Source organism: Patagioenas fasciata, chromosome 3 (assembly GCF_037038585.1).
Source record: "Patagioenas fasciata isolate bPatFas1 chromosome 3, bPatFas1.hap1, whole genome shotgun sequence".
Classification (NCBI taxonomy): Eukaryota; Metazoa; Chordata; class Aves; order Columbiformes; family Columbidae; genus Patagioenas; species Patagioenas fasciata.
This window is the reverse complement of record NC_092522.1, coordinates 73,886,640-73,913,177: the sequence shown is the minus strand read 5'-3', so window position 1 is coordinate 73,913,177 and position 26,538 is coordinate 73,886,640. Positions and strand designations below refer to the sequence as shown.

At 41.1% G+C, this 26,538-nt stretch overlaps 1 protein-coding gene across 1 annotated transcript in view; it reads left to right on the top strand.

Annotated features, from left to right (window-relative positions):
- The window catches only part of SLC35F1 (solute carrier family 35 member F1), a 239,844-nt gene that overhangs the window by 178,304 nt on the left and 35,002 nt on the right, over positions 1-26,538 (top strand). The window contains exons 3-4 of the mRNA XM_065834476.2: positions 11,305-11,432; positions 24,631-24,790. Of these exons, the coding sequence (XP_065690548.1) occupies positions 11,305-11,432; positions 24,631-24,790 (288 nt within the window). The remainder of the gene's footprint in view (positions 1-11,304; positions 11,433-24,630; positions 24,791-26,538) is intronic.

Genomic DNA, 26,538 nt, shown 5'->3' with positions numbered 1-26,538 from the left:
GTTGTATTGTTACAGAGTTTGGATCATGGGAAAAATGTGTATTTCTTGTCAGAAATGCTACTGACCTGTCTCCATTGCAAAGTTTTTCTAGCCCAGTTCCACCAGCTCAGGAGGAAAAAAGTGCTCTCCATCATTCCTATTGTCTCCAGATTTCTTGCTCTTTTATGTAGATAGATATTATGTGGATGTATTTGTTTATCTGGTTATTCGATACTAGTATTGCTGAATTTCCAAAGGTCCCATTAACACCCCATTGTTTTAAGTACACAACAGGTATGCAACCAAGTATCACCTGCTCCAAGCAGCTTGTCATCTAAAAAAAATAACTGGCCTGGTTTATCATTCTGGGTAACTCACTCAGGATTATGTGAGAATGAATAGCCAGTTTCTTTAGCAGAATTGCATATAAATGTCTCGTAGATGCAGTAGCTGTGTGATGCCTTATGCCAATTAATTAGCATGGGTTAGTGATGGTTTATGGTTTTAGTAGCATACATTAGTCATGCTGCAAAGGATACAAACAGGGGTTGGGTTTGAGTATTTTTGTTCATTATAGATGCAACATTCAGCTTTCTAATGTGTATGACTCCTGAAAGTATCATGAAATAGGCAAATTATTGAATGCACCAGCTCTGGGTGTTATTTAAAGTTGTTGTGTTCCACATATTTCTATGTGCTCATGCCTGCATTTCCTCTATTTTTTATGGGGTTTACTCATGCCTTTTGGAATTTTTGCCATGCATAAAACAAGGTGCTCATGCTGTGGCAAACAACGAAGGAGCCACAATGGGTTGGTGTGTCTTGCATGCTTCTCTGCTGGTCACCTTGGCGACAAGAGGTGCCCTGGACCGGGCCCACAATTGCTTTAACCAAGTGGCAGCTCCTACATTTTCTGCTTCATGTGTAATTAGTGATGTTTCTTGAATAATCTGTGGTTGTTTTGATGTGAGTTTTTTGCTATAACCCATGATGGTGACACATTCCCAAAGCTTCTATATTCCTCCAGGAATAATATTTAATATTTAATTTGGAAGTTTAGCAAACCTTATTCCAGTTCACCAGCAGTGGTGTAAGGAAAGTCCCAGAAGGGGAATAACTCTGTTAGCTTTTCCCATGGCCGCTACTGCAAATAGATTCTCCTGGAGAAGCGAGTGTATGTTTGCAGCCTTATAACACAGAAGAATACTGAAGTACCTCTAGAGATCAGAGAGCATCTGTAAAGCCATATTTATCTGGAGCCCTCCAGCCCTAACATATTCCAAACTCTTCAGCTCTCCCCTTGGCCCAGGGCAATGATGTAAAATAGTGCTGAGTTTTACAGTTTTATATATTTTCAGTTAACACTGTTGACTCCAGGTGCAGTTTTAATCCTGCCAGCAATGCTTCTTTAGCATCAGTTTCCCATCTTATTCCACTTTAAAATGCCCTTTTAAATGTAAGTTTAGTTGTTATTAGATTAACAAGATTTGTCACAATCTTAGAGTGTCTATATGCCCTTAGCAGTTGTACCACAAAAGAGAACACACCCATTTTCAGTTATGCTCCAATAGCGTTTTTTCTCTTACTAGTACTATCCTCTTAGTAGTCATCAGCGGGCAGATTTTTTTCTTAATAGATGTCTTTAGGTTTCATAGCCTGTAAAAGCAGGTTCTCTTACCACATGTTGTGTACAGTCCTTGCTTGTATTTCATGCCAGCATCTGCTACTGGGTGAGCCCCAGAACTGGCATTGCCCGATCTCCTGGGGATTTATGACTCCTGTTGAATGAGCTGGTGCCTCAGAAGATGCAGTGTCCACAGTCTGGTGTCTAATAGTAGTGAGTTTACCTCCAGGCCTATAATTAGTGGCAACAATGTTAGGTTTTTGCTCTTCTGCTCCTGTTCCCATTAAACCTGTAGGAACTAACGCCTTTGCACTCTATCTGTGTCAGATTAGATTTAAACTGGATTGGTATATCGGTATGTTCAAACGTTATTGATGGGGAACACAGAAAGATACACGCTCCTTTATTTCCTTATTCTCTTCTTATTGTCTTCTAAAGACAAGACTAGAAATTCAACTTTAATTTGATCTGCTTGGTCTATGGGTCATTAATAGTAATGTCAATTTGCATTGTGTCTTTTTTTTTTCCTTGCTATCCCAGGGATATCTGATGCTTTGGGGAATAAACTTTATAGGAATCATGAATAATAAGTAGATAATTCATTATTCGTGTCTGTCTGCGGAGGGAAAAAATGTCACAGAGTGGGTAGGTGGCTGGACCAAATTTTTGTGGTGAGTTAATGAAAGGGGAAAAAAATAGCTCATGTACCATAACTAGTTCCTCTACCTTAAACAATGAACATTATTTCAAGATTATTTGACTTTAAGTAAGTCTTGTGAATATGATTAGCATGCCCAAGATTATCCAGGAGGATAAATTATTCATGCAAATTACAGATTTATAGATTATATACATACAGAGATATATAGAGATTTCTTTTATTTCACTAACACTCTGGTAAATTTGAAAATTAGATATTTTTTTTTTCTTCTGAAAGCCTTTCTTTTCAGTGCTATAAGTAGCTTCATACTAGATAAAATAGGATAAAGAATGAAAAAAGAGCATGACTGCAGAGCTTACCAAGTAAAAGAATAGTATTGTTTTAGGCTAGACTAGAATATTTCAGCTGGAAGGGACCCACAACCTAGTTCAACTGCCTGTTTTGAAGTTCTGTGTGAGGGTGAGCCACCCCAACTGCTGGCAGACCACAGTGTTGGCTCAGAGGTAACTTAAATCTGAGGGTACTGTAGATCAGAAATCAATTCTGAAAATTTCACGCACGAAGACATAAGGACATAATCAAATGTCAGGCCTGAGGGAAAGCTCCAGCTTCTCTGTGTACTCATATCCCTCTGCAATACAGAGGTGCAAGTGCTTTTCCTGGGGCACAGTTTGCCATTTCAGTAAAGGTGCTTACCTAAATGTAGGCTGGGAGATAAAACAAGTTAAATGAAAAAAAAAATGTGTTCTGGAAACATCACAGTGTTTTTTATCTTGACATCTTAAAGGACTGAAAGTTTAGAGGTCTATTTTTTTTGAAACAGTACACCATTCAGAGCTTTCTTCAGGTCTTACACAATTCTTGACATGGTCTGTTTCTTGCAGGAACCCATGGCAGTAACACACAGCATCGTGTCTGCCACCGAGGGAAACACTGTATGTAACCTGGTGGGCAGGCACATAGGAAGACACTGAGGCATCCGCAAAATCACCAACTACTTTATAGTTGTAGTTTTAGTTGTAATTTACTCTTAAAAGTAAATTGTATGACCAGTAATCTCAGGAAATCAAAAGGCATCTGGAGATTAGCAGATGTAACCACAGATTTTAGGCTGGATCAAAATCAAGGCACCAGAAATTAATTCTTTCATGTTCTTTGAAAATGCATGTTCATATTCCTAGATCTGACTTCAACTATTATGATTTGTATCCAGGATCAAACCAGACTGTTTTGCAAAATCTCTAAAAGGAAATAACAAGTCTAAATACTTGAGATGAGCTTGTAATATAGTAATTGGAAAGCTATGCTATGTGATGTTATTAGGCTAAGTATATTATAGAAAAGAGGAGGCTCAAAGTGACAGAAGTAGCAGACAGAAAGGGCACAAACCTTGCCCTCAGTCTGTGTTACTCCTATGATAATCTGGAGATCAAAGGTTATATAAGGTACCTCTAACCAAAGTGCCAGCCACATAAATGTTAGTGTGGTAGAAACATTATGGGTTATGGGTGGATGTTCAAACACCAAGGAGTTGGAGCAGACAAGGAAAATAAATAGAAACCCTTCAAAACTGAAGAATCCTATTGATTGTGACTGGTAAATAAGATTTATATCGTGAGAAGGTGGAAACTCATTGTCATAGTGTAGCTCACCCCTGTCGAGGTGCGTACGGCAGCTCGCATCCTATGAGTGTATCCCACCTCAGCAGCACCACCGGTTGCAGGTTACTTCAACACACACAGCAGGAAGACCTGCAAACTAGTCGTACGCTGCATGTCTACAGCAAGGGGGGTGATGGTGGCGGCTGCTGGGTTTGTTCAGTGACCCAGTGATGGGTAGGACACGTGTACGATTCAGCCTGTGTTAGAGAAGGGAGGAGTTGTCCCCTGCTTAGGTCCCCTGTTAGTTGCTTCTCACCTCCCACAGGGCTAACATTAATTTGGTCACAGACTGCCTGTGTACACATACGCAGGCATGTCACGATAAGAGCCAGAGGTCACGAATGCATTGCAAAGAGCAAGTTTTATTTTAGTTACCTCTCTACTGGGGGATCTCCAAAGTTCCACCTAAGCTCCCATGCAGAGGTAACGCAAGCAGGGATGCAGGCTGGTGAGTTCAGCGCTCTTAAGAAGATCACTGGGCCTGCTGAGCTCACCTGTATTTCAAGGCTTCAATCAGGTGCAGCCTGCTGCTCTTTCTCACAACAAAGCAGGAATCTCAGACATAGTGATAAGGTGCCTAGAGTTTCTCACAGGCCTATGTTGTCTGACACAGAGGTTCTACTCATCAAGCACACAAGGTCAGTAAAACAATTAGTGTGATGTATGTGCTTTTTCTACAGACAAGTGAAAGTCACTTGAGTGTATTTATATTTTACTAACCTCCTTGCCAAATCTTCCGCTACATTCCCATACACTGCCCAAGGGGAGAGTCTGAAAATTGATCTGAAAACCCAAAAATCTTTGTTTCTAGGTAGTTCTTTGCCCAGGGCAAGTGACAGGATCATGTGGCCAGCAGCTGAAGGGCACGGGAGCCACTTGTGGAAGTGACTCTGGGCCATTACATGAGCTGCATGTCTGTGGATTACCCAGTTTTCCCACCAAGGGAGAGGAAGCAGAAGGGAGCTGTGGATAAGATCAGGTTGGATAAGATCAGGTGTTCTGAGGAGGCAAAAGGAGCTGAGGTTATCTAGTGTTTCAAAAGGCTTACTGAAAACACGGTATAGGACAAAAGCAGTGCAGCCTATAAGCAATCACCCATAAGGCAAGCAGAATATATTCAAGTGTTCTGTGAAGCCAGACTGGAGAAGCATTTCTGTAAGAGAGCATTTTCTCGATTGCATAAATAATTAGGCAGTGGTGGTGTTTTGCCTTTAGGCAACAGTGTTACCATAAAGTAGTCATCAGTAATACAAAAAGGTATGAGGAAATAAGAAACCACTCTCGGTCAAGGATTTAAAGCCACACAGAAGAGGTACAGTTCTTTTGAGCTTGGTGGAGAGCTCAAAGCCGTCTACCACAGGCTTTAGATCTCCTGAACCAGCAACTTGGCCAAGTAGGAGACAAGCAAGGTTTTATTTTTCAGGCTTGGGAGCCTCTTGGCATAGTAATACAGAGGCAATCTGTGTTGACCGTACATGGTATTACCCCATTTGACTGCCTCCTCCTCCTGGCCTTGTGGGGGCTGGATGACTACAAAGTCTACAGAGAAGCTGTGTTGTTACTGGTGAAGTTGTGTATCTGCAAGACTTACAGAATGTGTGAAAAATGGAAGAGAAACAATTAGTCCCTAATTGTGTTTTTAACTGAGATTTGTTTTCAAATAAAGTGATAATAAGTAAATTCTGGTCTAATCTTCATCCTCTGTGAGGCTTTTGCCTCTTTACCACATAGCACTTGACTCTGACACTCCTGTGAGGGTCACAGAGGAGAAGTGTGGCCGGCAGCTCTCCCTCTCTGCTGCCTCCCTGCCATGGGTCTCCTGCCCGCATGGAGATCTCCTCTGCTCTGCTCTATGCTGCAAAGCACGAGAGCACAGCCTCTCTGAGCTTGACCTAAAGAACAGGTTGTCATCTGAATTAAAAGGGGGAGTCTGCAGCAGATGAAAGAGAAGCAATAGGCTTCTCTTCTGGTCTAGCAATGCTGTTATTCTACCTGTGTCCCAAGCACATATACAAATAATTCCGAATTTGCTGTCTTAATGGATGTTGGGTTTCTCTTACTATACCTTTGTGGCTGTGTGGGTGAATGTGAAAAGGGTTTTGCACATGTATATATGCATTTTTGGTAGACGCTGCACAGCTAAAGCATCTTTTAATTTTCTCTCTAATTTATTTTTAATTTTGTAACCCCCCCATGTGTAAATCCTTATTATATGATGTAAAATCATCTCTTCTACAAAGCGACTTATTTGTTGATTTTTAATTTGAGCCAGCAGAGACAAAACTGTAGGGTTTTTTCCCAGACACTGAGAGCTTCTCTGTATGCACAACTGTCAAGTGTGTGTCTCGCTACAAAATTAGGAAAAAATCTAAAATATATACCTATCTTTCTAGAAAGAGTAAAGAGAGGGGGTTTGTAATTCTCAGTGTTAACAATATGTTAGACTTCTGAATCTTAAAATATTCTTAATGTAGATTTAAAAGCAAATTGGATATTATATTTGGATCAGACTCAATATGAAGGCTTACATTTTTGAAAGCTCGAGTACTGACAGGAGTTAGGGTTTGGTTTTGTTTTTCGAAAGATGGCACTGTCTGAAGGCGGCGTTACTCTGTGCACTCAAGTGCATGTTCACCAACATCGGTATGTGCAGTTGGCTCACTGGAAATGTTGCCTTTAACCTAAAATGCACACTTTCTGGTTTAGTATTTGTTTATATTACTGGCTGGAAGCCTTAGTCACAGTCCTATTGAGATAACAACAAAAATACGCAATCTGACATAATCTCTCTTCCCTTTACATTCAGGAGGAGAGTTGTTTATTTTCAAAACAGTGGTTATATCATCCTACATAATTCATCTGGGATATGTTAGGTGAAAAATGCTTTAAAAATGCCTTGCCAGGTGGTTCCAGTTTAGGCATCTACATTTGGTCCTTCTGGCCTACAATGCTCGCAACTCAAAAGACCTGAATAATTTGCTTTGAGTTGTCATCAAGGAAATGATGACAAAAATGATGATCAAAAGCCCAAATAACCTTTTTTGTTGTTTTAATTAAATCAAAGACTCATTTAGGTTGTAAGACTTTTAAGATCATTGAGTTCAACCATAAACATTACACTTCCAAGTCCACCAATAAACCGTGTCCCTAAGCGCCATGTCTACACCTCCAGAGACAGTGGCACAACCACTTCCCTGGGTAGCCTGTTCCAGTCCTTCACTACCCTTTCAGTGAAGAAATTTTTCCTAATATCCCATCTAAACCTCCCCTGGCACAATTTGAGGCTATTTCCTCTTATCCTATCAATAGTTATTCACTAATACAGAGAAATTAGAAGATATTTTTCTTCTATAAACCACCCATCTAAGGCCTGTCCCTGATATTTTTGTTTCTTGAATGAAAATATCCCATCACTTGTTACTTGAGAAAAGAGACTGACACCCGCATTTTTTTTCCTCCACTTTGTTTTTGTGCAAAGGTGATTTTTATTTTTATTCAGGATGTAGACTTTTGAATGAAGCTCTTGATTACTTCTGCTTCTCATTTTAGTCTTCCCAAGTTAAGTCCAGGCTTCCCACTTATCTCCCTAACTCCCATGTCCCCTCTCCTTGCTGTCTGAATTCACTGAGGATGCTATCTGTGACTGCTGACCAGAGGTCCTCTCTTGCTGGCAGCCCATGCCTTCTCCAGGCGGTCTTCCACTGTTGCTTTCTACTGGGTCATTCTTCCATGACATTTGAATGTGGTGGCTTTATTTCAGCCCCATCTCAAAACTGGGACTCCACCAGTCTCTTCCTTGGTTTCTTCATAGCATTATACTAACTCTCACTGCAGATGATCATCATCTTTCTCTTGCCCTTCCCCCCAGAAAATCTCCCGCTTCAGGAGCAATTCGTTCTCTTCTATGAATTGTGATGACAATGCCAAAGAAATGGAGAGCGGTAAAGAAAGAACGATCCCCGGATTAACAGTGTTAAACATGCATTGCTTTTTGCTCACATATCCCTCAAATGGGGTCCATGAGCTCTGGTGATACTTGTATATCTGCAGAACTGATATGTTAATGATAAACAATAATAATAATGTGGGCAGAGAGGCCTGGTCAAAAGCCAGACCTTTCTTACGTATCGAGTAACAGGAGGTGTAGTGAGTGGAAATGAAGACTAAGTATGTGTCACAGAAAGGTGAAACTGCTGCACAAGACTTTTTTCCAGGAGCAAATTCTTTGTTTTATTTCAGTCATGCTGAAAGCCTCTACATCTCTCTGCTTTCCACTGACCAATGCAAAGACACCTACTGTGAAGCTAAACCAATGTTCATCAGAGCTGCACAGGACCTGCATAAATTCATTTTGGTGTTGCTTTTTGCTCTGCCCTGCCTTCTCAGCTGAACCTAATATTTTGATGTTTAGAACATCTCGGTGCTGCAAATCAAAGATAAAATACCACGTGCCAAATAATTTTCTTATTTCTGTCAGTAGCAAAGAAAAGATTGAGAAAGCAAAAGAGAGAACTGTGTATGTCAGTTAAAACTGTTGAAGATTTAATTTCCATTTCTGGAAACTCTGACTTTACCCATTAGCCAGAAGCCATGGCCATACATTAGTTTTTAAAACTAACTTATTTGGCTGCACCTGAGCAGTGCAGTGGTCTGTGGTTGGAAACTGAAGCTGGCGAAAGCAAGCACCAGCAAACCAAAGGCACCAGAAGAGTCCTCAAACTGTGTCCATAATCCTCGTTCAGGCAATCCAATTCCAGTGCAGTTCTTGAGCCTGCTGCTTCTTTCTGCTCTGTCAGTACCACCAAGGTCCTTCTGTAATGAAAACAGATCCAGGCGGGGTTTTCACTGCTGGAATAGAGACTGCAATTCATGTCTTTGATTTTTAAGATTTCTCTTTACAATTAAAATGAAAAATCACTCTGAAATGTTAACCATGCTATTCCATTGCATTGATGTTTTCCATTTGATGTTTTAAAGGTATTATTTGGGCAACATAGAAACTAGAGATCAAGCTTCAGTACCTGGAAGGAATCTATCTACGTATTTTACCTTTGTTTTAGTAGGAATTATGACATCTAATCTCAAATGCTTTTTCAAAAATACCTCCCTAAATGTATTAAAAAACAAGATCTAAAATATTGCTCTTTCTGTATGCTAAATCATCATAACAGATACGTAAATGTAGTCATAATTCACGTCTGAAGGGTGGGATTTTGCTTTTTGTGAGTTCTCCTCTGAGTCGGTGGCAAAAGGAAAGCATGGTATGGTTGAATGTACTCACTCCATATTTAGTTTCTCGAATAACTAGCCTACTCACCTTCTTGTTCCTGCTATTCTTCTGCTGCTTACTGAAAGAAAGGAAAAGGAATGGAAATGGAAATAGAAATGAAATAGAAATACGGAGGGGAGGGGAGGGGAGGGGAGGGGAGGGGAGGGGAGGGGAGGGGAGGGGAGGGGAGGGGAGGGGAGGGGAGGGGAGGGGAGGGGAGGGGAGGGGAGAGGGGAGGGGAGGGGAGGGGAGGGGAGGGGAGGGGAGGGGAGGGGAGGGGAGGGGAGGGGAGGGGAGGGGAGGGGAGGGGAGGGGAGGGGAGGGGAGGGGAGGGGAGGGGAGGGGAGGGGAGGGGAGGGGAGGGGAGGGGAGGGGAGGGGAGAGGAGAGGAGAGGAGAGGAGAGGAGAGGAGAGGAGAGGAGAGGAGAGGAGAGGAGAGGAGAGGAGAGGAGAGGAGAGGAGAGGAGAGGAGAGGAGAGGAGAGGAGAGGAGAGGAGAGGAGAGGAGAGGAGAGGAAAGGAAAGGAAAGGAAAGGAAAGGAAAGGAAAGGAAAGGAAAGGAAAGGAAAGGAAAGGAAAGGAAAGGAAAGCTTTGTAGTCAGTGTCGATGTCACTGTAACGAAGAATTAGGTTCTTGCCTAATAATATCCCACTGGAATTGTATGTGTTCATCTGTTAATCAACAAATATTAAAAGATTTGGGTGCTTTGTTCAAGTAAATATGCATTCAAGTGACTCAGTGGGGCAAATATTTAATGTCTAAGATTTCTGAATCGACTTCTGAAGTAATTATCCATTTTTCTGTGATTGCACCTTATAAGAGATGAGATAGTCCTGTGCTATAGACAGCCTGCAATTTTTGATGGTATGGCATCACATGTATCACTGTGTCTGTTTGAACCAGAGAGCGAGCACACTTGTGATAATGGAAAACAATGAGGGAGAATTAGGAAGCCTGAGCAAGTTTTGGTGACAACTGACGATAGTGTTCCTTTTCTTCTGTATTTTCCAACACTCATTTTGACGATCACAGGCACTTAGAAAGGCTGCAGGAACATGAACGTGGGGTATTCTTTTAAAAAAAAACTTTGAAGACAATTCAAATTCAATTCATAGTACTTTGGCAGTACAGGTCAACCCTACTTAGATCCCTGTTCTTGCTACAGACTCTTAAAGACCTCCAGTTGTGCTGTCTTCAGTCTCAGTTGGTTTGCTGCCCCCTTTCACAGTGGGGTCCCATCACGTGTGGAGTTTACTGTAATGCAAATAAGTAACAGGTCTGCCCACCCTCACTAATGAGCTGGTTTCTTTTGAACGGAGAACAATAATAATCCCTAGCCTAGCGTGAGGAATTCTTTGACCTTTTGAAAGTTGTGGGTTTGATCTGCAGGCGGTATTGTACTGTCAGTCTTCACATGGTGGAAATTAAGTACTGGGTGATTGACAGGGCTCCCTCAGAAGGCAGCGAGCCTCCTGCTTCAGAAATCAATCCTGGGAGCAGAGCAACCTGTCACGCAGTATCTGTTTGTCTCAGTACAGCTTTTCTCTAAACAAGTCTGATATTTTGAACCTCTAGGTTTGTAATAACCATTCTCAGAACAAGGTCTGTAATCTGCCCGAAGGTGATGCTGTCACACTCCTGCTCCAATATTCCGTCATACTCGCAAATACTGGTAATCTCCCACTCTGGCAAAACCCTCTTGTATCATGTATGATACAACATTTATCAGTATGTATGGAAAGTATAAATGTATGTAATAAACTGCTCATTCTTTAGCATTTTATATGTCTCTCTCTATATGTGTATATATAAAAGTAAGAACACATTTACAGTCTGTCCAAGCTACACTTGTTTATTCCAGCATTGTTTACATTTCAAATGAAGTGACAAGCTGACCCTCACTTATTACTTCTCCAAGCTGGCTGGTTTAATATCTGTGAGACCAACAGGGTATGTTGGTTTTCACCTCCTTGCAATACCTCTTTATGTAAGGTGCTTTTCAACTGCATATTGTAAATGCAAAAGATCTAGATAATTTCTCCTGACAGGTAGGTGTTGTGTGCATGTAAACCTAACTCTTTTACATAATTCTTCTGTTTTATTATCACAGGAGAAGAAAACTTGCTGGCAATCTTGAAAAGGAGATGGTGGAAGTACATGATCCTGGGGATAATAGATATAGAAGCCAATTACCTGGTAGTCAAAGCTTATCAATACACCACTCTTACTAGTGTACAGGTAAGGATTCAAAGGATTTTCCGTTTTGAGGTAAGGTAATAGGCCCATTGGGGTCAGTGATGCAGTGTCCATTGGCTTCACTGCACTAATAACTAGTTGCTGCCTTTGTCTTCTGTGTACTTTTTAATACTGTATCATAAGACACATTTTTTCTTATTGGACTATCATAAGACACATTTTTTCTTATTGGACTATTTTTATTAATCAATATTTTCCAAACTGTACAATAGCATTCTGACTTTCATTTTATTATTATTTATTACTTATGTCATTTTATTTTCCTGTGCTAAACCATTCATAATCCAATTTTTGGCATTATCTACTTAATTTGGCCCTTTTATGAAAACATATTCCGATGGACTGAAATGTTTTTCTTACTTTATATTGTGTGAAAATAAAGGAGCAATTAGATTTCAGTGCAAAAGTTGTCTGGTGGGTTTACCCTGGCTGGACACCAGGGGCCTGCCAAAGCCACTGGATCACTCCCCTCCTCAGCTGGACAGCGGAGACAAAATATAACAAAAGCCTCATGGGTCTAGATAAGGACAGGGAGAGACCACTCACCAGCTACCATCATGGGCAAAACAGACTTGACTTGGGGAAATTGGTTTAATTTGTTACCAATCAAATCAGAGTAAGATAATGAGAAATTAAACCAAATCTTAAAAACATCTTCCTCCCACCCTTCCCTTTTTCCTCGGCTCAACTTCACTCTCAGTTTCTCTACCTCCTGCCACCAGCAGTGCGGGGGGATGGGGAATGGGTGTTGTGGTCATTTTGTCACACGTTGTCTCTGCTGCTTCTTCCTCCTCAGGGGAGCACTCCTCACACTCTTCCCCTGCTCCAGCTGGGGTCACTCCCATGGGAGAGAGCTCTCCATGAGTTTCTCCAGCATGAGTCCTTCCCACGGGCTACAGTTCTTCATTAACTGCTCCAGCGTGAGTCCCTTCCACAGTGTACAGTCCTTCAGGAACAGACTACTCCAGTGTGGGTCCACCATGGGCCACAAGTCCCTCCAGCAAACCTGCTCCAACCTGGGCTCCTCTATCCATGGGGCCACAGGTCCTGCTAATAATGTACTCCAGCTTGGGCTTCCCATAGGGTCACAGCCTCCTTCAGGCATCCACCTGCTCTGGTGTGGGGTCCTCCATGGGCTGCAGGTGGATCTCTGCTCCACCGTGGACCTCACCATGGGCTGCACCATGGGCTGCAGGGAATCTCTGCTCTGGCACCTGGAGCACCTCCTGCCCGTCCTTCTTCAATGAACTTGGCATCTGAAGAGCTGTTTCTCTTGCATATTCTCACTCAACTCTCTTCAGCTGCTGTTGTGCAGGGTTTTTTCACCTTCTTATCTGTGTTATCCCAGAGGCACTACCACTGTCAGTGATGGGCTCAGCCTTGGCCAGCAGTGGGTCCACCTTGGAGCTGGCTGGTACTGGCCTTATTGGACATGGGAGAAGCTTCTAGCAGCTTCTCACAGAAGCCACCCTGTAGCGGCCCCCTGCCAAAATCTTGCCATGTAAACCCAATACAGGATTTTTAGGATTCCATAAATAGATCTGAGTGCAGAAGTTGTTATTAAGTAGAATGAATGTAGTTACAATGAAGTCTTACTTCAGTGCAAGTAGTTAGATGTGTTATGTTTTATGACAACTTAGCTACAGCTATTGAATAGTGTACTCTGCCTTAAAATAATCATATGTGCAGTGAACAGAAGTTAGGATAGTGATTTCTCCAAAGATCCAACCTGTATATTTTAAATGCAAACACAAAAGAATCAGGACTTTTCCCATTGAAGTTGAAAAGTTAATAATAGAAACATTTTTAAGAGACTGGGATTTATCTGTCTTGGGAAATCATTGCATACTTCCTTGCTAGTTGTTCTAAAACAAACCTACTCCCTTTTTACATTATCTCTAAATAACTGGGCAACACTAGGTAGTGTTCAGTGTATTTTACACTTTATTTACCTGAAGTTTGCTTCAGAGACAGTGAAATAGAGGACCACCAGATAATGTTCTGCAGAATCAAATCTAATTAGGAATATACTTCATCCATAGTTGAAGAGTGATATTGAAAAACACTGAGCTTGTTTAGGTGAATACGAAGCAAAAATAGAAGAAAACCATGAATTCAAGGAATCTGAATGTGAAGTTTATGTTAAATGTTCACAAATGCCTCAGCCATCAGAATGTTGGTTTGAGAATGCTTTGAAACGTGCCCAGGCAATGTAATATTCCTTTTAACACTTTTTCCAAATCAGATTACTGAGTACAGTGTTAAGCATAAATCCATACTGTCTGATTTTATAGCTACTAAAAATGTTGAAGACAAAAGCAAAAACTGAACTGTTCCTTTTGTGTGTTCCATAGCAAGCAGGAATAGCAAACTGAACAAGACAATCCAGGTCATTAAATCCCATCTTCCACAGCCACCAACAAGCACGTTTCAGAGGTTCATCTGGCTGGACCCAGGACACAACAGTTCCAGAAGGTGCAAAACCTCCCAATCTTCTGCAATGAGCACGGCCTTTAGTGTAGGACAGGAGTGTCAAACTCGTTTTCACCAGGGGCCACATCAGCCTTGTGATTGCTTTCAAAGGGCCAAATGTAATTTTAGGACCATATAAATGTAACTACTCCTGCATTTATATGGTCCTAAAATTACATTCGTCCCTTCGAAAGCAACCACGAGGCTCCTGTGGCCCCTGGTGAAAATGAGTTTGGCACCCCTGGTATAGAAGATCAAAAACTACAGCATGAGGAGGAAGCAGGCAGGATTGTTCAAGGGCATTGCTGGTGTCTCAACAGGGAATTTGTTAGCTGAAAAGAGCCTTTTTAGACTGAGAGAGAGAGGAAGGGTGTAACAGGAGAACTGTCATAGAGCACAGACCATGTCATGTCTATTTTAGACCTCTTCCACATCAATATTACAACATAGTTCAGGTCTCTTTTCCATGCAGCTTGAAAGAAGGAAGAGGTAGAAGCTCAAATGCTGTCAAGCTTTTTTCCAGGAGTGGAATTAATGCAGTTGTCTCCTTTTCCAGTAATTGTCCTGTATTTCTCAGATGCACGTGGAATGACTGGGAATACCTGCTGCATTTTAAATTCATGCCTTTAGTGGAATGAGATTCTAAGTGTAGACAAGCCCAAAGGTACAGTGAGAATGGGATGAGGATGAGGTAATGCATTAAGATGTTGAATCAAATGACACATTTTATGAAATGTAGCCAAACACCCTTTTTCATTTAAAGACGAAGCAGAAGCAGCTCAGAGGATTATTCAGCCTGAAACAGTGTTGATCAAAGTGTGTAATGGTATGAAATGAAGATTGAAGAAATGGAAATAGTAAGATGAAAAAAGCAAGCTTTTCCTAGAATCTGATTTGTGAAGAAGCAAACAGGTCCAGTCTTTCGGGAGCATTATCCGAAAGGCGTGATCCTGCAAGAGCACTACCTGTGAGCCTATAAATCCTCACTGGCGTGTAGCAAGAAGTGTTCAAATCCTTTCAGAATAGAGACCTGAGAAACCATTGCTACCTACCAAAAATCCACACAGCTTTGACTGAAGGCTGTGGGAGTTGTGCTGATGTCCACACTGGCTGAGAATTGAGCCCCTTGAGTCAATTCTGGGGAAATTTATTCTCAAGAGGCTTTACACTAAGGCTTTTTTGATGTGAAGAATAGAAGAGGTTTTGAAATTATCACTTCAGTAAATGAAAAATCTTGCAGTATTTTTATAGTGGTGGTACATGGACCATTTCAGTAGGAAATCAGTTTTACAGTATATACTTTTTTTAACCGTGGTGTCTCTACTCCGTCACGCAGAACTAACATGCAAGCGTACTGGGCTTGTGGTGCTTTTAGACAGAAACATTAAGCTGCTCCCAGCAAAAAGCCAAAGTTTAAATCTAAAAATATACCTTTATTGCAATTGATTTGCACTTCTGCTTCTACAAAAAAACTCTAAGCAGCCAACAGCTTTATTTCCCAAGGAGCTTTAAACTCTTAAGACTGTCAAAGTTTCTAGTTTATGCTCTTTTTTATTATTATTATTATTTGTTTTTTGCTGGTTTTGGGGGTTTTTGTTTGTTTTCTTGTAATTGACATTATCTCATCATGGTTCCAGGAAAAGACTGACAATGGTGCCTTACTTTTCACCACTGTTTCACACCCAAGTCTTTCCTATACTTTTCTTTAAGAATCCATTTTGGTTTTGGTCTGGGAAAACAGAATTTTCTTATAAACCTTCCTATATGTCATTCACTGGATGCCTTCACAACTACAGTGAACGAGGACACACAGAGGCATAAATCAGAGATGAATATGGTACCTAACCTTTACTTTTGGATGTGCTGCTGAGTATTTCAAATCCTCATGTACTCTGTAGTTGCTGTCCGAGAATGTGGCACTCAGTTCCATCACAAGATGAAAAACAAAAACACAACCAATAATGATAAACAACTAAAAATAAAAGACCTCCCTTATAAAGTAGTTGACATTAAAAAAAAAAAAATAGATTGAAAACCAATGCACTGTTTATGTTTCAGACATTGAGGTATAAACCAATTGCTAAGGCTGAAATCCAAGGTACCCTTTAGGTACATGCAGTGCAATCCAGGGTAAACTACATTTAACAGAACAATCCAAGAAACTCACGCCTTGCTGTCTACATACCTAAAATGGCATAGACATCTAACATCCCCTGGTCTATGTGTACTTAACTGCCGCTCAGAGCATAATCCTGGGACATGAAAACGTGTGTTTTAACCTCTCAGGTTGCTGCTTCTTCGGTAGCTTTAAGTTCTGAAAGAACTTGCATGCCCAGAGTGCTTCTGTATTGATGGAGACAGATGCCTAAACACCTGCCTCCATTTTAAAATTCAAAAGCTAAGTATTCCTATATCAAAGTACCCTGAAGAACTAAATTTGTTAGGTATGATCTTAGTATGCCTCAAGTGCTTACAGAAAGCCTGGAGTGCTTACCAAACTGCAAGGGTAGCGCCACCTTTTACATAAAGTCATAGCTGTTAAAATAGTAGACCGCAGAAGAGGCTTGAGTTAACCCCATCTTAGCTTCCCACAGCCATGAAAATGCTGTTAGGCTCAAGTAGCAGAGAGAGAGGGAGATGTGCCCACTCCTTCCATACTGAAGGAAGGAGGTGGCGGCGGGGGGGGGGGGGGGTGTTGCATCCTGCCACAACTGCATTTACAGTTCAGTGCACACATATATTCTACCAAGTCCATAACATCTTCCACTAAGCCTGTTACGATGCCAGTGCTTGCAACCTTTCCTGCCAGGGAAGCACTTTCTCATCACACCAATCTGCAGTATGAGGCAGGCTGACCTCTCCCTTCCCCCCACCTTGTCCCCATGTTCATTAGCTCACCTTTCTCCAACAGACCATTCTGTCCATCTGCATGTTACCCTGTTGTGTTGCGCTGTCTAGAGGTAAAACTATCCTTTTTCTGTGTTATGACACCACATAAAATCTGGGCTATTTCTGCAGTGCCTTGCATAGTGGCACTGGAGAATATGCATGCGATGTGACAAGAAATAAGATGCTGTCAAAGAGAGAGCTATGTTTCCAAATAGTGATTTATCTGGTAATTTATTCCTTGGGCAATCAAGCCTTTGATTGGCATGATGGAAACAAAGGTAGTAAAAGCTGGGATTTATAGACACTGGGAGACAGACAATAAAACTACAATGCTGATGTTCTCAGCTACTCTCAGATCACTATGAGGCTCAGCAGTACATCATACTTCCAATTACCTCTGGCAGTTTTCATACCTCAACAACTGCCACCAGAAAAGGAAAGGAGTCAGCAGTAAGTGCTTACTATAGGAGTGCTGGATGGCAATAGACTTTACTTTGTATTTGGTCCCTATGGACTCAATGTATGTTGAGGTAGAAGGTTTGAGATCGTTTTGAAGCAAATCTAGAAGGTGAGGAGGAGGGGATGTACAGTATTGAAGTTGTTGATCTACCTTGTCCAGTGCCCACTCGCTTGGAATATCTCAAAAACAGAGATAAATTCCACTCCTTCCCTTCCTCCCCACATCCTATGCATGGAATACTGACCATACTTTCCTGTTATGCTTCAGTGCAGAGAGGCAATACTGCAATGTTCATAAGGTTTACAGATCAGCATTGTGGAGAAGTGCTGCACACCATACATTTATACTGTGAGAGTCTGTGGGCTGTATCTTGCATCTGATTTATTATTGCACTTCAAGTTGCTGTTCTGACTTTTAGCTGTGTTACATATCTGTGGTTCGCAGAGCAGCCTCTACAGAGTCCTTAGTCTCTCTACGTGAATTTGAAGTCAGCTAAGCTCTCAGTCTCCAGAGCTCTCGCCTCTAATGGCAAAATTACCCCGAGCTACATTTTTTACTAACATAAATATGCAAAATCTTATTGAGGTCTGTGGAGCTGTACCCCTTACTTTTCGCATTATGTGCCCATTTTGCATATTCTTACAGGTGAAATGCAAAAACAGAGGTTTTTCTGCAGGAAACAAAGAGGTACATCCTGAGGTTGGTTTTCCGAGACCATGATCTAATCCCCTGCATAGTTTACAGCAGCTGGTGACATAGAGGAGCTTCTAATAAGTAACACTGAGAAAATGGTCTTCGAAGCTCATATCCAGTCATCTCACTTAGAGAGAAGCAAAGCAGAAAATAGGGTGGGGTTTTTTTTCTGCAGAAACATGTGACTGCTGGCAGAGCTGTCTGCTGTCTTAGAATGATCTTTTTCTGACAGTGCTATGTAAAATCAGAAGAGGAAGGCAATTAAAGGCCATTTCAGTGATCAGTTTGTTGGTAACTCTTCCTGGTGTTTGAGCAGATCATGTACAGGCACAGCTGGAGTGCATGTAACAAGAGGAGAGGATGAAGTGGTACATTGTAAGGTTGATTTTTTTGTTTTCTTTTTAAGAGTCGAGATGTATTGGTAGCAGACTGTGTTCATGGATAGAGAGTTGAGAGCAGAGGAACTGTGGGATGGATATGATCACCACCTTCCATTTAACGTAACTTCAAGAATTCACTGAGTTCCTTCTATGTACACAGAAAGCTGAAGCTGGGATATTATTCATCTTGGGTGTTGATGCGTTCAAGTCAGGTGGAAGTCAAGGTCTTCCAGTAGTGAAGGTTTTGAGGGAGCTTCTGTGTCCTCAGGGAAAAAGAGAAAATCCTGAGAACAGATTAAAGGAATTGATGCGTACATTTATAGAAGAGCCATGTGGCTCCAAGACAAAAATAAGAGATCTTGTAGGCATAATACTGTTTGAAAGAGGATTCAGACTGGGAGCATTCTTCTGGCTTTTGTTTCTTCCATGTCATGGAAATGAAACTTTTTTTTTAAACAAATGACATCACTAACTGATTCTTTTACCAGTCTCCCTACCTGGAGTACCCTACATTTTGGACCGTGAAAAAATTAATAGCTTTTACAATAATTCCCTGATTATATAAAACTGTGCAAGGAAGTGATTAAATTGTGATGAGAAACACGAAAGGTAAAATTAATGCTGCTTTTTTATTTTAATTGCTTGAAATAACGCTGTCAGAAATGCTGGCAGCATCCACACCTTCCCTGTAGAAGCTTTCGGTCGCAGGGCAGCGTGATCATGACGCAGTTCCCCTGGCAGCCGGCAACCAGCTCCGTGAGGGTTCATATCACGGCTGCTTTGGTACAGCTGAATCAAGTGTGTGTGCTGTTGTGAAAGTAGTGTGAAACTCGAATAGAAAGAGTGCTCAAATGGGCAGCAGACCCTTTCTTCCCTTGAAAAAAACAAAGCAAATGTCAGAAGGTGTGTTTCTTGCTGGGTATAGCCTTTGTTGTTTTTGTAAACTTAGCAGTTTGCATGCTGAAATTCAGTAGCCATCACAGGTACAACGTTGGATGGGTATGACATGGATTTTACTGATCCCTCTGCTCTGGAGATGGGCTTAGTAGGGGGTGCAGCTGATTCTCTGCATGATTTGCTGGAGGGCAGCACTAATGAGAAACCCCTAATGTGAAAAAAGGGCTTATAACTGGGGGGTAAAAAAAACAATGAATGTTTAAAAAGGGAGATTCAGCTCAGCTCTTCCCATAGGAAATTTGCTGACCAGCTTTTTTCTTTTTTGATACTGCTGCAGATCAGCAGTTTACCCTCTGTGTTTCAGACCTTTCTTGTAAAGCTTGTCTGGTCTCCTTTCCAATGACTAACACTACATTCTTGCTGAATTTGTGAGATCAGAGACTTGATATTTACTGTTAGCAAGAGAGTGTTTGTCTATTATTCACTAGTATAATAAAGTCAATGCAATTTAACAAACAAGTGATATGAGGAAATACATTTCAACATTGCGTGTCATCAACAGACTTAGAAGCAGTGTGATATCTTTTAGTGTTAAATAATAATCTTCAGTCTCTACAACAACACAGCGCTTTTATAATAGAAAGGAGTTTCTGGAGGAGGGTATATCAATAGTTTATACATTTTTGTATCCTGCCTTCTAAAGTAGCCCAATTCAGAGCTGCGACTGAAGAAAAACACAGACAAACACGTCAGCATCAAAGAACGTGATCTGCACCACATACTCCTATCAGTTTTATTATCCTCCCACGGCAAAATAGGAAATATGTTTTCTTTTAGTTTAGTGAGATCTGAAAACTTCTGTAATTAACAGGAAAATTGATTAAAATCAGGTCACTTATTAATTCAGCATAATGTCAGGGTGTAGGCAGTACCTTTTGAATAAGCAATTAAAAAGAAGGAAAACATCGAAAATGTTTCTTAGGGAAATACTGGTAAACAACTGACCTTTATGTACTATAAATGAAATTCAAGCTAAGCATAATTTATCTTTGTTATTGTAAAAACTTTATAGTCAGAAAAATTGCAATTAGATATAATGTTTTTTTTTCCTGATAGCTGAAATAACTAATAACAAACAAAAGAAAGAAAGTAAAAAAAACCAAAAAACACACAGAAGAAGGCTCTATTGCAAATCAGGTAATCCATAATCTCTTGTCTTTTGTCTGTAGAACATGTATGCATTTTTTTCTTCTAGCAGGCAGGTTTAATGAAAAAAAGAAAGGCAGAGCAAATTTAGCCCTGGAGAACTGAAATGTAAAGCAATACCTAAAAACAGTATTGGCAATGTACACTAGGTTGTCTTATTGCTTGTATTGTAATAACCTAATTTATTTCTGTCTAGCCCATTGTTTAATTAGACTAAGCACAATTCAAAAACTGTATAATGTCAGTGAACATTACCTACATTTAATCTTTACATCTATTGATGCTGCAAGATTCCAAATAGCAATTTGTGGATTAGACCTTGGACTAAGAGCCCCAAAAGAGTGTTTTCCAGCTACTGTCAGCATTGTTTGTTTGTAGCAGGTTCTGTTCATGCATCCCTTCATGTTAATGGTTAAAAGACACATCTTCACATACTGAAAAGCATAGATATGTTTAAATATTTATGGAATGAGAGGAATTTTTAAAATCTTCCTCTGAAAGATTGTTAGTGGGAATTTGCCTCTTGAAGTAAACATGCTGCAGGTAAAAACAATTTTTATAACTGGCTATTGAAATCACACTACCACCATAATATGTCTCATATTCTCAAGAAAATGTTCTTTTTTGTGTGCTTAGTCTGGAGTAAGTAAAGCAGCCATTGTCAGAGCTCCTGTCCCACAAAGAACATGCAGTGTCATGTACTGTGTGTATAGGTGGGCAAGGGGTTCCAGATGTCAGGGTTCAGAAGTACCCGCTGAGTTACTCAGTGTCTCTTGAGAGACAGTAGTTGGTGGCTGAAAGGTAACATCTTCATATTTTTAAATTTATTCTTAAACATTGAGTGAGTGACTGGAGCTCCCGATTGTGCAAAATCAAATAGTTGATCCAGTGATGACTGAGGTTCACTCACCTTCACACAGAAAAGAAAAATGCTTGCAGATGCTTACCGTCTTACTTAACAAGTGGTTTCTTAAAACACCTCTGTGCTTAGCTGTTGCATAAGGCTTTGTGCTCTGTCTTGGGCACAATTGTCTCTGGGCACTACATGTATGTACGGGGAAGAGGGTGCTCAAATCTTAGGTGCTTGCCTGAAAAAGGTGATGGCAGACTGCATTACCTCTGGCTGGCCCTATTTTACTCACATCCAGCTCAAGTCAAGTGTAGGGGTGCCTCTTCTCTTCTTCAGTGCAAAGTTAAGTGAGTTGGTATAACCTACTGGTTATTGGTGACTCGAGGAGGACAGTGTGGAAGGGAAGCCATGTGTACTGAGCCAGGTAAAAGGTGGCTCTTCCTGGTGGCAGATTTTGGTTGCTTTCTCCAAGGTGATACAGGTGCCTGCCCATGTGAGCTTCTCCACATTTTGATGCCAATTACCAATTGTTAGACTCACAGAACAACCCAGATTGGAAGTGACCTCCAAAGATCATCTGGTCCAACCTTTTGTGGGAAAGGGATCCTAGATATCTAGCACCCTGTCCAGTTGCACCTTGATCATCTCCGGTGGTGGGGACTCTACCACATCCCTGGGGAGGTTGTTTCAGTGACTGACTGTTCCCAGTATAAAATATTTCTTATATTGAGATGAAACCTCTTCCAGTGCAACTTATACCCATTGTCCCTTGTCTTCTTCATGTAGCTTCTGGTGAAGAAAGAGCCTTCATCTTCTTTGTAGCCACACTTCAAGTAGAGAAAACTGTGATGAGGTCAGAAAACTGTGAGTTAAGCTCACCTGTTCAGTACTGCACTGGAGGGTGGAATAGAGGCATTCACACCTTCAGGGATAGCTGTGAGCAATGTAATGAATAACTGTCTGCTGCTTGGCACCACCTTCCCTCCATCTTTAGCAGAGATGATGGGTGCACTGTGTGTCAATGCAGCTAATGATGAACACACATCCATCCTGCAGAGTTCTGACATGAGCTGTGGATTGAGAGGGCAGGTGTTGCGCTGTGTCCACATCCCATAGGTTACAATGAAGAGTGAGTTTCCCTCAGATGTGCCACCTGTCGCTGGTATGTGCTAGGGATGTGTTGGCAAGGTACAGAAATCCACAGTGCATGAGGAATGTGCAGGGGATGTTATCTATGCAGCACTGACCATCTGTGCCGGCTAGGTGGGCCCCGTCCCTCCTTCCAGTGGCAGGAGAAGGCCATGTGTCACCTCGCCTGCAACACGTGCCAGGATATAATGCATATGCTCAGTAGTCCTAGTTCTGCCACCACCCCTCCCTGCCCCAAGAGCTGCCTTCCTCCCAGCAGCATGACTTCTGAAGTAGTTCTTGTGTAGGTGGTGTCTTGTATATGCATGTTTTTGCAAAGACTGGTCACTGAGTGTTGGCTGTGTCATATGCTGTTCAGGTTACAGGCTCTTCAGAGGCCAAGCAGGTGTCCCATGCAGACAAAGGAACTTATTGCAGTTCTTCTAGACCTTGTCCCTTTTTGTGTTTAGTCTGTGAAGGACAGCATTTTGAGGACTGCCGGAGGAAGTTTTCACTTTAGAGAGGCTTGACCATGCCTTTTAGATTATTAGCTTTCATTTTAAATGCAGAACCTGCTTTTAACACTGACCTTTCCTATTTGTAATTTCACTCATCTGTTCTGCAGTTCTTTGGGACTGCTTGAGCCCCCAAAGAGGAGTGTGGTCCTGCTGTGGAACCAGTTCTCTTCCAAAGGCTTTTACCACTCACTGTCTGGAGAATCTTTGAAATAGATGAGTTTCCACTGCACATTCTTGTTTTTCCAACAAGGTTTCAGGGAAATTATCCATAATCCAAAAGTTGGCTTTTATATTTTTGCTGATCCCTCAAATTTAGTATTTATTACACAGGTGTCTCACATGTAAAGAATAATTTTTTAAGCACTGAAATTCTTGAAATCATTAAAAAAAAAAAAAAAAAGGCTTTCTCTTCAGATAACACATAGACAAAAAGTTAAAAGGGATGTGATCATTATTTGGTAATACTTAGTGTGCTTAGCGGTAAATCACACTGAGGGAGCAAGTAGGATGTAATAGGCCCAAAGGGAAGAAAAATAAATTGCATAATTTAAAATTGAGGTAACAACATCTGGAGCAGTTTTCCAGAATTATGGACACAGTTTCCTGCTTTGGATGTTGCAGACATTTTCATTAGGAAAAAGATGCGCAGTCGTAGAGCTCTGGTTCCTGCTGTATCAATTGGCATTGAACAGTAGTGTACCCTGCACAATTTGTTAAATCGTATTTTTAGTTCACAGAGTCACAACTCTTAATTATCTATATCCCTTTAGGAAGTGGGATTAAAGTCAAGTTTCTTTGTGTGTTTCTTACCCAGGATTTTTATTTCCTGGTGACATACTGGTAGTTTCTAAAATATATTTTAATTTGAAAATCTCACGGTCCTCTCACAAACTTTTGGCATGTTTCTTTTCTTGTGGGTTCTCTGAGTTTATTTCTTGGTAGCCTCTGGGCGGGGGGTGGGGAAATAAATAAAATAAACAAACAACAACAAGAGAAAAAAAACCTAATATTTTATTTCATAACAATTCTTTGAGAAAGCTCTTACCCAAGGTCTGTTGACAAGAAGACTGAGCTTCTTGCACTGCAGGCAAGGTGGGTTTGTTTGTTTGTTTATTTGTTTCCTTCAGAGGCATATGGGACTGTGTTTTCAAGGCATTAACAGTCCCCACAGGGGGGGCAGATTTTTCACAAGTATTCTGCATGAAGAAACCCCTTGATTTATATGGCCAGATTTAATAAATCTGATGAACTTGTGCATTATGAGCATTCCTCCTAATTGGACCTGAAATGTCTGAATTAAAGCATATGTCTAGACTGCAGGAAAACTGCCATCAGTTTTTGTCTGTTAATCACCAGAGGTGAGGACCAGATGGAGTGGTGGGGCTCTCTTTTGGCCCAGGTTTCGTTCCCATGGATTTGAAATATGCATCTCAATCCAAGAGCAAGGCAGTGCTTTTGGGTGTTACCATAGAGCAACAGCTCTCCTGAATTCGTGGAATAGTCATGAACAGAATAGCCTTATCCTTTGTCTGATGAATAACATAACCACCTGAATACACTTTCTGGCTGGTAGAAAGTGCTGTTACTAACTAAATAACACTACTTCCCTCTGCTGGAATCTATCCTAGTATTTTAGGTCAAAGTGTTAGCAGGTTGATTTGTTGATTTTTCCTTTCTTTCTTGACAGCTCCTAGACTGTTTTGTCATCCCAGTGGTGATACTGCTTTCCTGGTTCTTCTTACTGGTACGATACAAGGCAGTACATTTCATTGGGATCGTGGTCTGCATTCTGGGCATGGGCTGCATGGCAGGAGCAGATGTCCTTGTTGGGAGACAGCAAGGAGCAGGTGAGTAAGGATGGAATGATTGTATGACCAGGTTCTGTTCAGAGAAACCATTGACCAGAACATGCCGAATTGGGACAAAAAAAAAACAAAAACAAAACCTGTACCTTCAAAGCATTGTGCCATTCAAAGTTGCTTCATTGTCAGAAGGGATAGTGAACCAAAATGGGTCGGCACTTGGAAGTCAACACTGCTGCAAACAGATGTCATGGACCCTGTGTCCAGAAGGCAGGTCACCCTCTGTGCAGGTTGGGGAGACAGAGGAACAAGCTAAATACTTGTAGTTTCATTCTGGTTTGGCTTAGTTGTTCATCTGCAAACCTCAGTTGCTTCCTTTCCAAATTGCCTACATCTTTGAGTCATAAGCACCTCTCATGTCTGCTGTGTGCTCTTACTTCTCTTCAACATTGTTCCCTTTTTGTAAAGAGGCAGGGTTGCTGGGTAGATATGAAAAGAAACTGAACCTACATACTAACTGTACCAACTGAGTTTTGAACACAGTCTCAGAGGTAAAGGTTTGGGATTTGCCTGCGTCATTATTGAAAAGAACCTTCTTGTGTGTAAAATGTTCTTTTTTGTGTGCGGCATCATATGAATAATGTGTGTATAATTATTAATGCAGACTAGACAGAGTTAGATTTCATTGATCAACTTCCTCTGTCACATTGATTTCTCTAGTGCCAACCCAAATGATGTGGGAAGGCTGGAAATTCTTTTCAAAGATTGTCAATTAGGCACAGTTTTCATTCTTAATTAAAAGCACTGAATTGTGAGCTGAGCATAATACACTGGGATTTAAAATTCTTGACTCAGCTTTCTGAATACAAATGCAAGTGCTGTAGGAACTGCATTTGCTGAGATGCTACTAAATAAAATACGGAACTTTGTGACAGTGCTCACCGCATCTCCCTGCCCCCTTTTATCCTTGTCCTTTATCCTAAAAGGAGACTTTTAGTTCATTGGTCTCCTCCAGAAATAGCCCTGCCCCAGCTAAAAAGGAAAGAATATACTCTGTACTGTGAAATCAGCCAGCCAAAGCTGCGTTGGGAATGACTGATTTCAGACGGACTGGGATTTCAGCCCTGGGCTGCAGAGGAAGCATCCTGTGTTCCAGTAATCTAGAGAGTAGCGCACTAGGGTGGGTGAGCTGTGGAGCGGCAGGAGCGTGTGGGGCAATGGACCTCAGCAGACTAGGAACAGGTTGAAGAGCACTGACACTTTGCCATCCAGCTGTAATAATTAGGTATTATTAGATATTACTAAAGCACGAATAATAATCACTACGGCAGTAATTAGGTATTAGATGTTGCTAAAGCATGGGTATAGCTCTTAGGTAACTGTGTCCAGAAAAAAAAAAAAACAACTGGTAATATGCATTATTGCCTTTTAATTCAGAACTTCACATGAAAAACTGTGTCCTTGCTTATTGCTATGCAGAGAGACTTCAAGTGGCAAAATGATGTTATTAATTATGTTGTATTTAACAATAAAATAGATCAACTGGTTTAATTTATCTGAAGGGGTAAAACTATGTATCAAAAATCTACAAATAAAAAGAATTCTTGGCAGCAAAACAAAATAAAGTATTGAAACTCTTCATTAAGGGATTCCACACCATTTATAGGATATTTCCTAGGACCGGGTAAACAAAAGAAAGGAATACACCAAAAGCAATGCTGCTGCATTAGTCCTCAGTAAACTCTTCTGTTTATCCTCTATATTATGGGACAAGATATGTAGACATCTGTGTG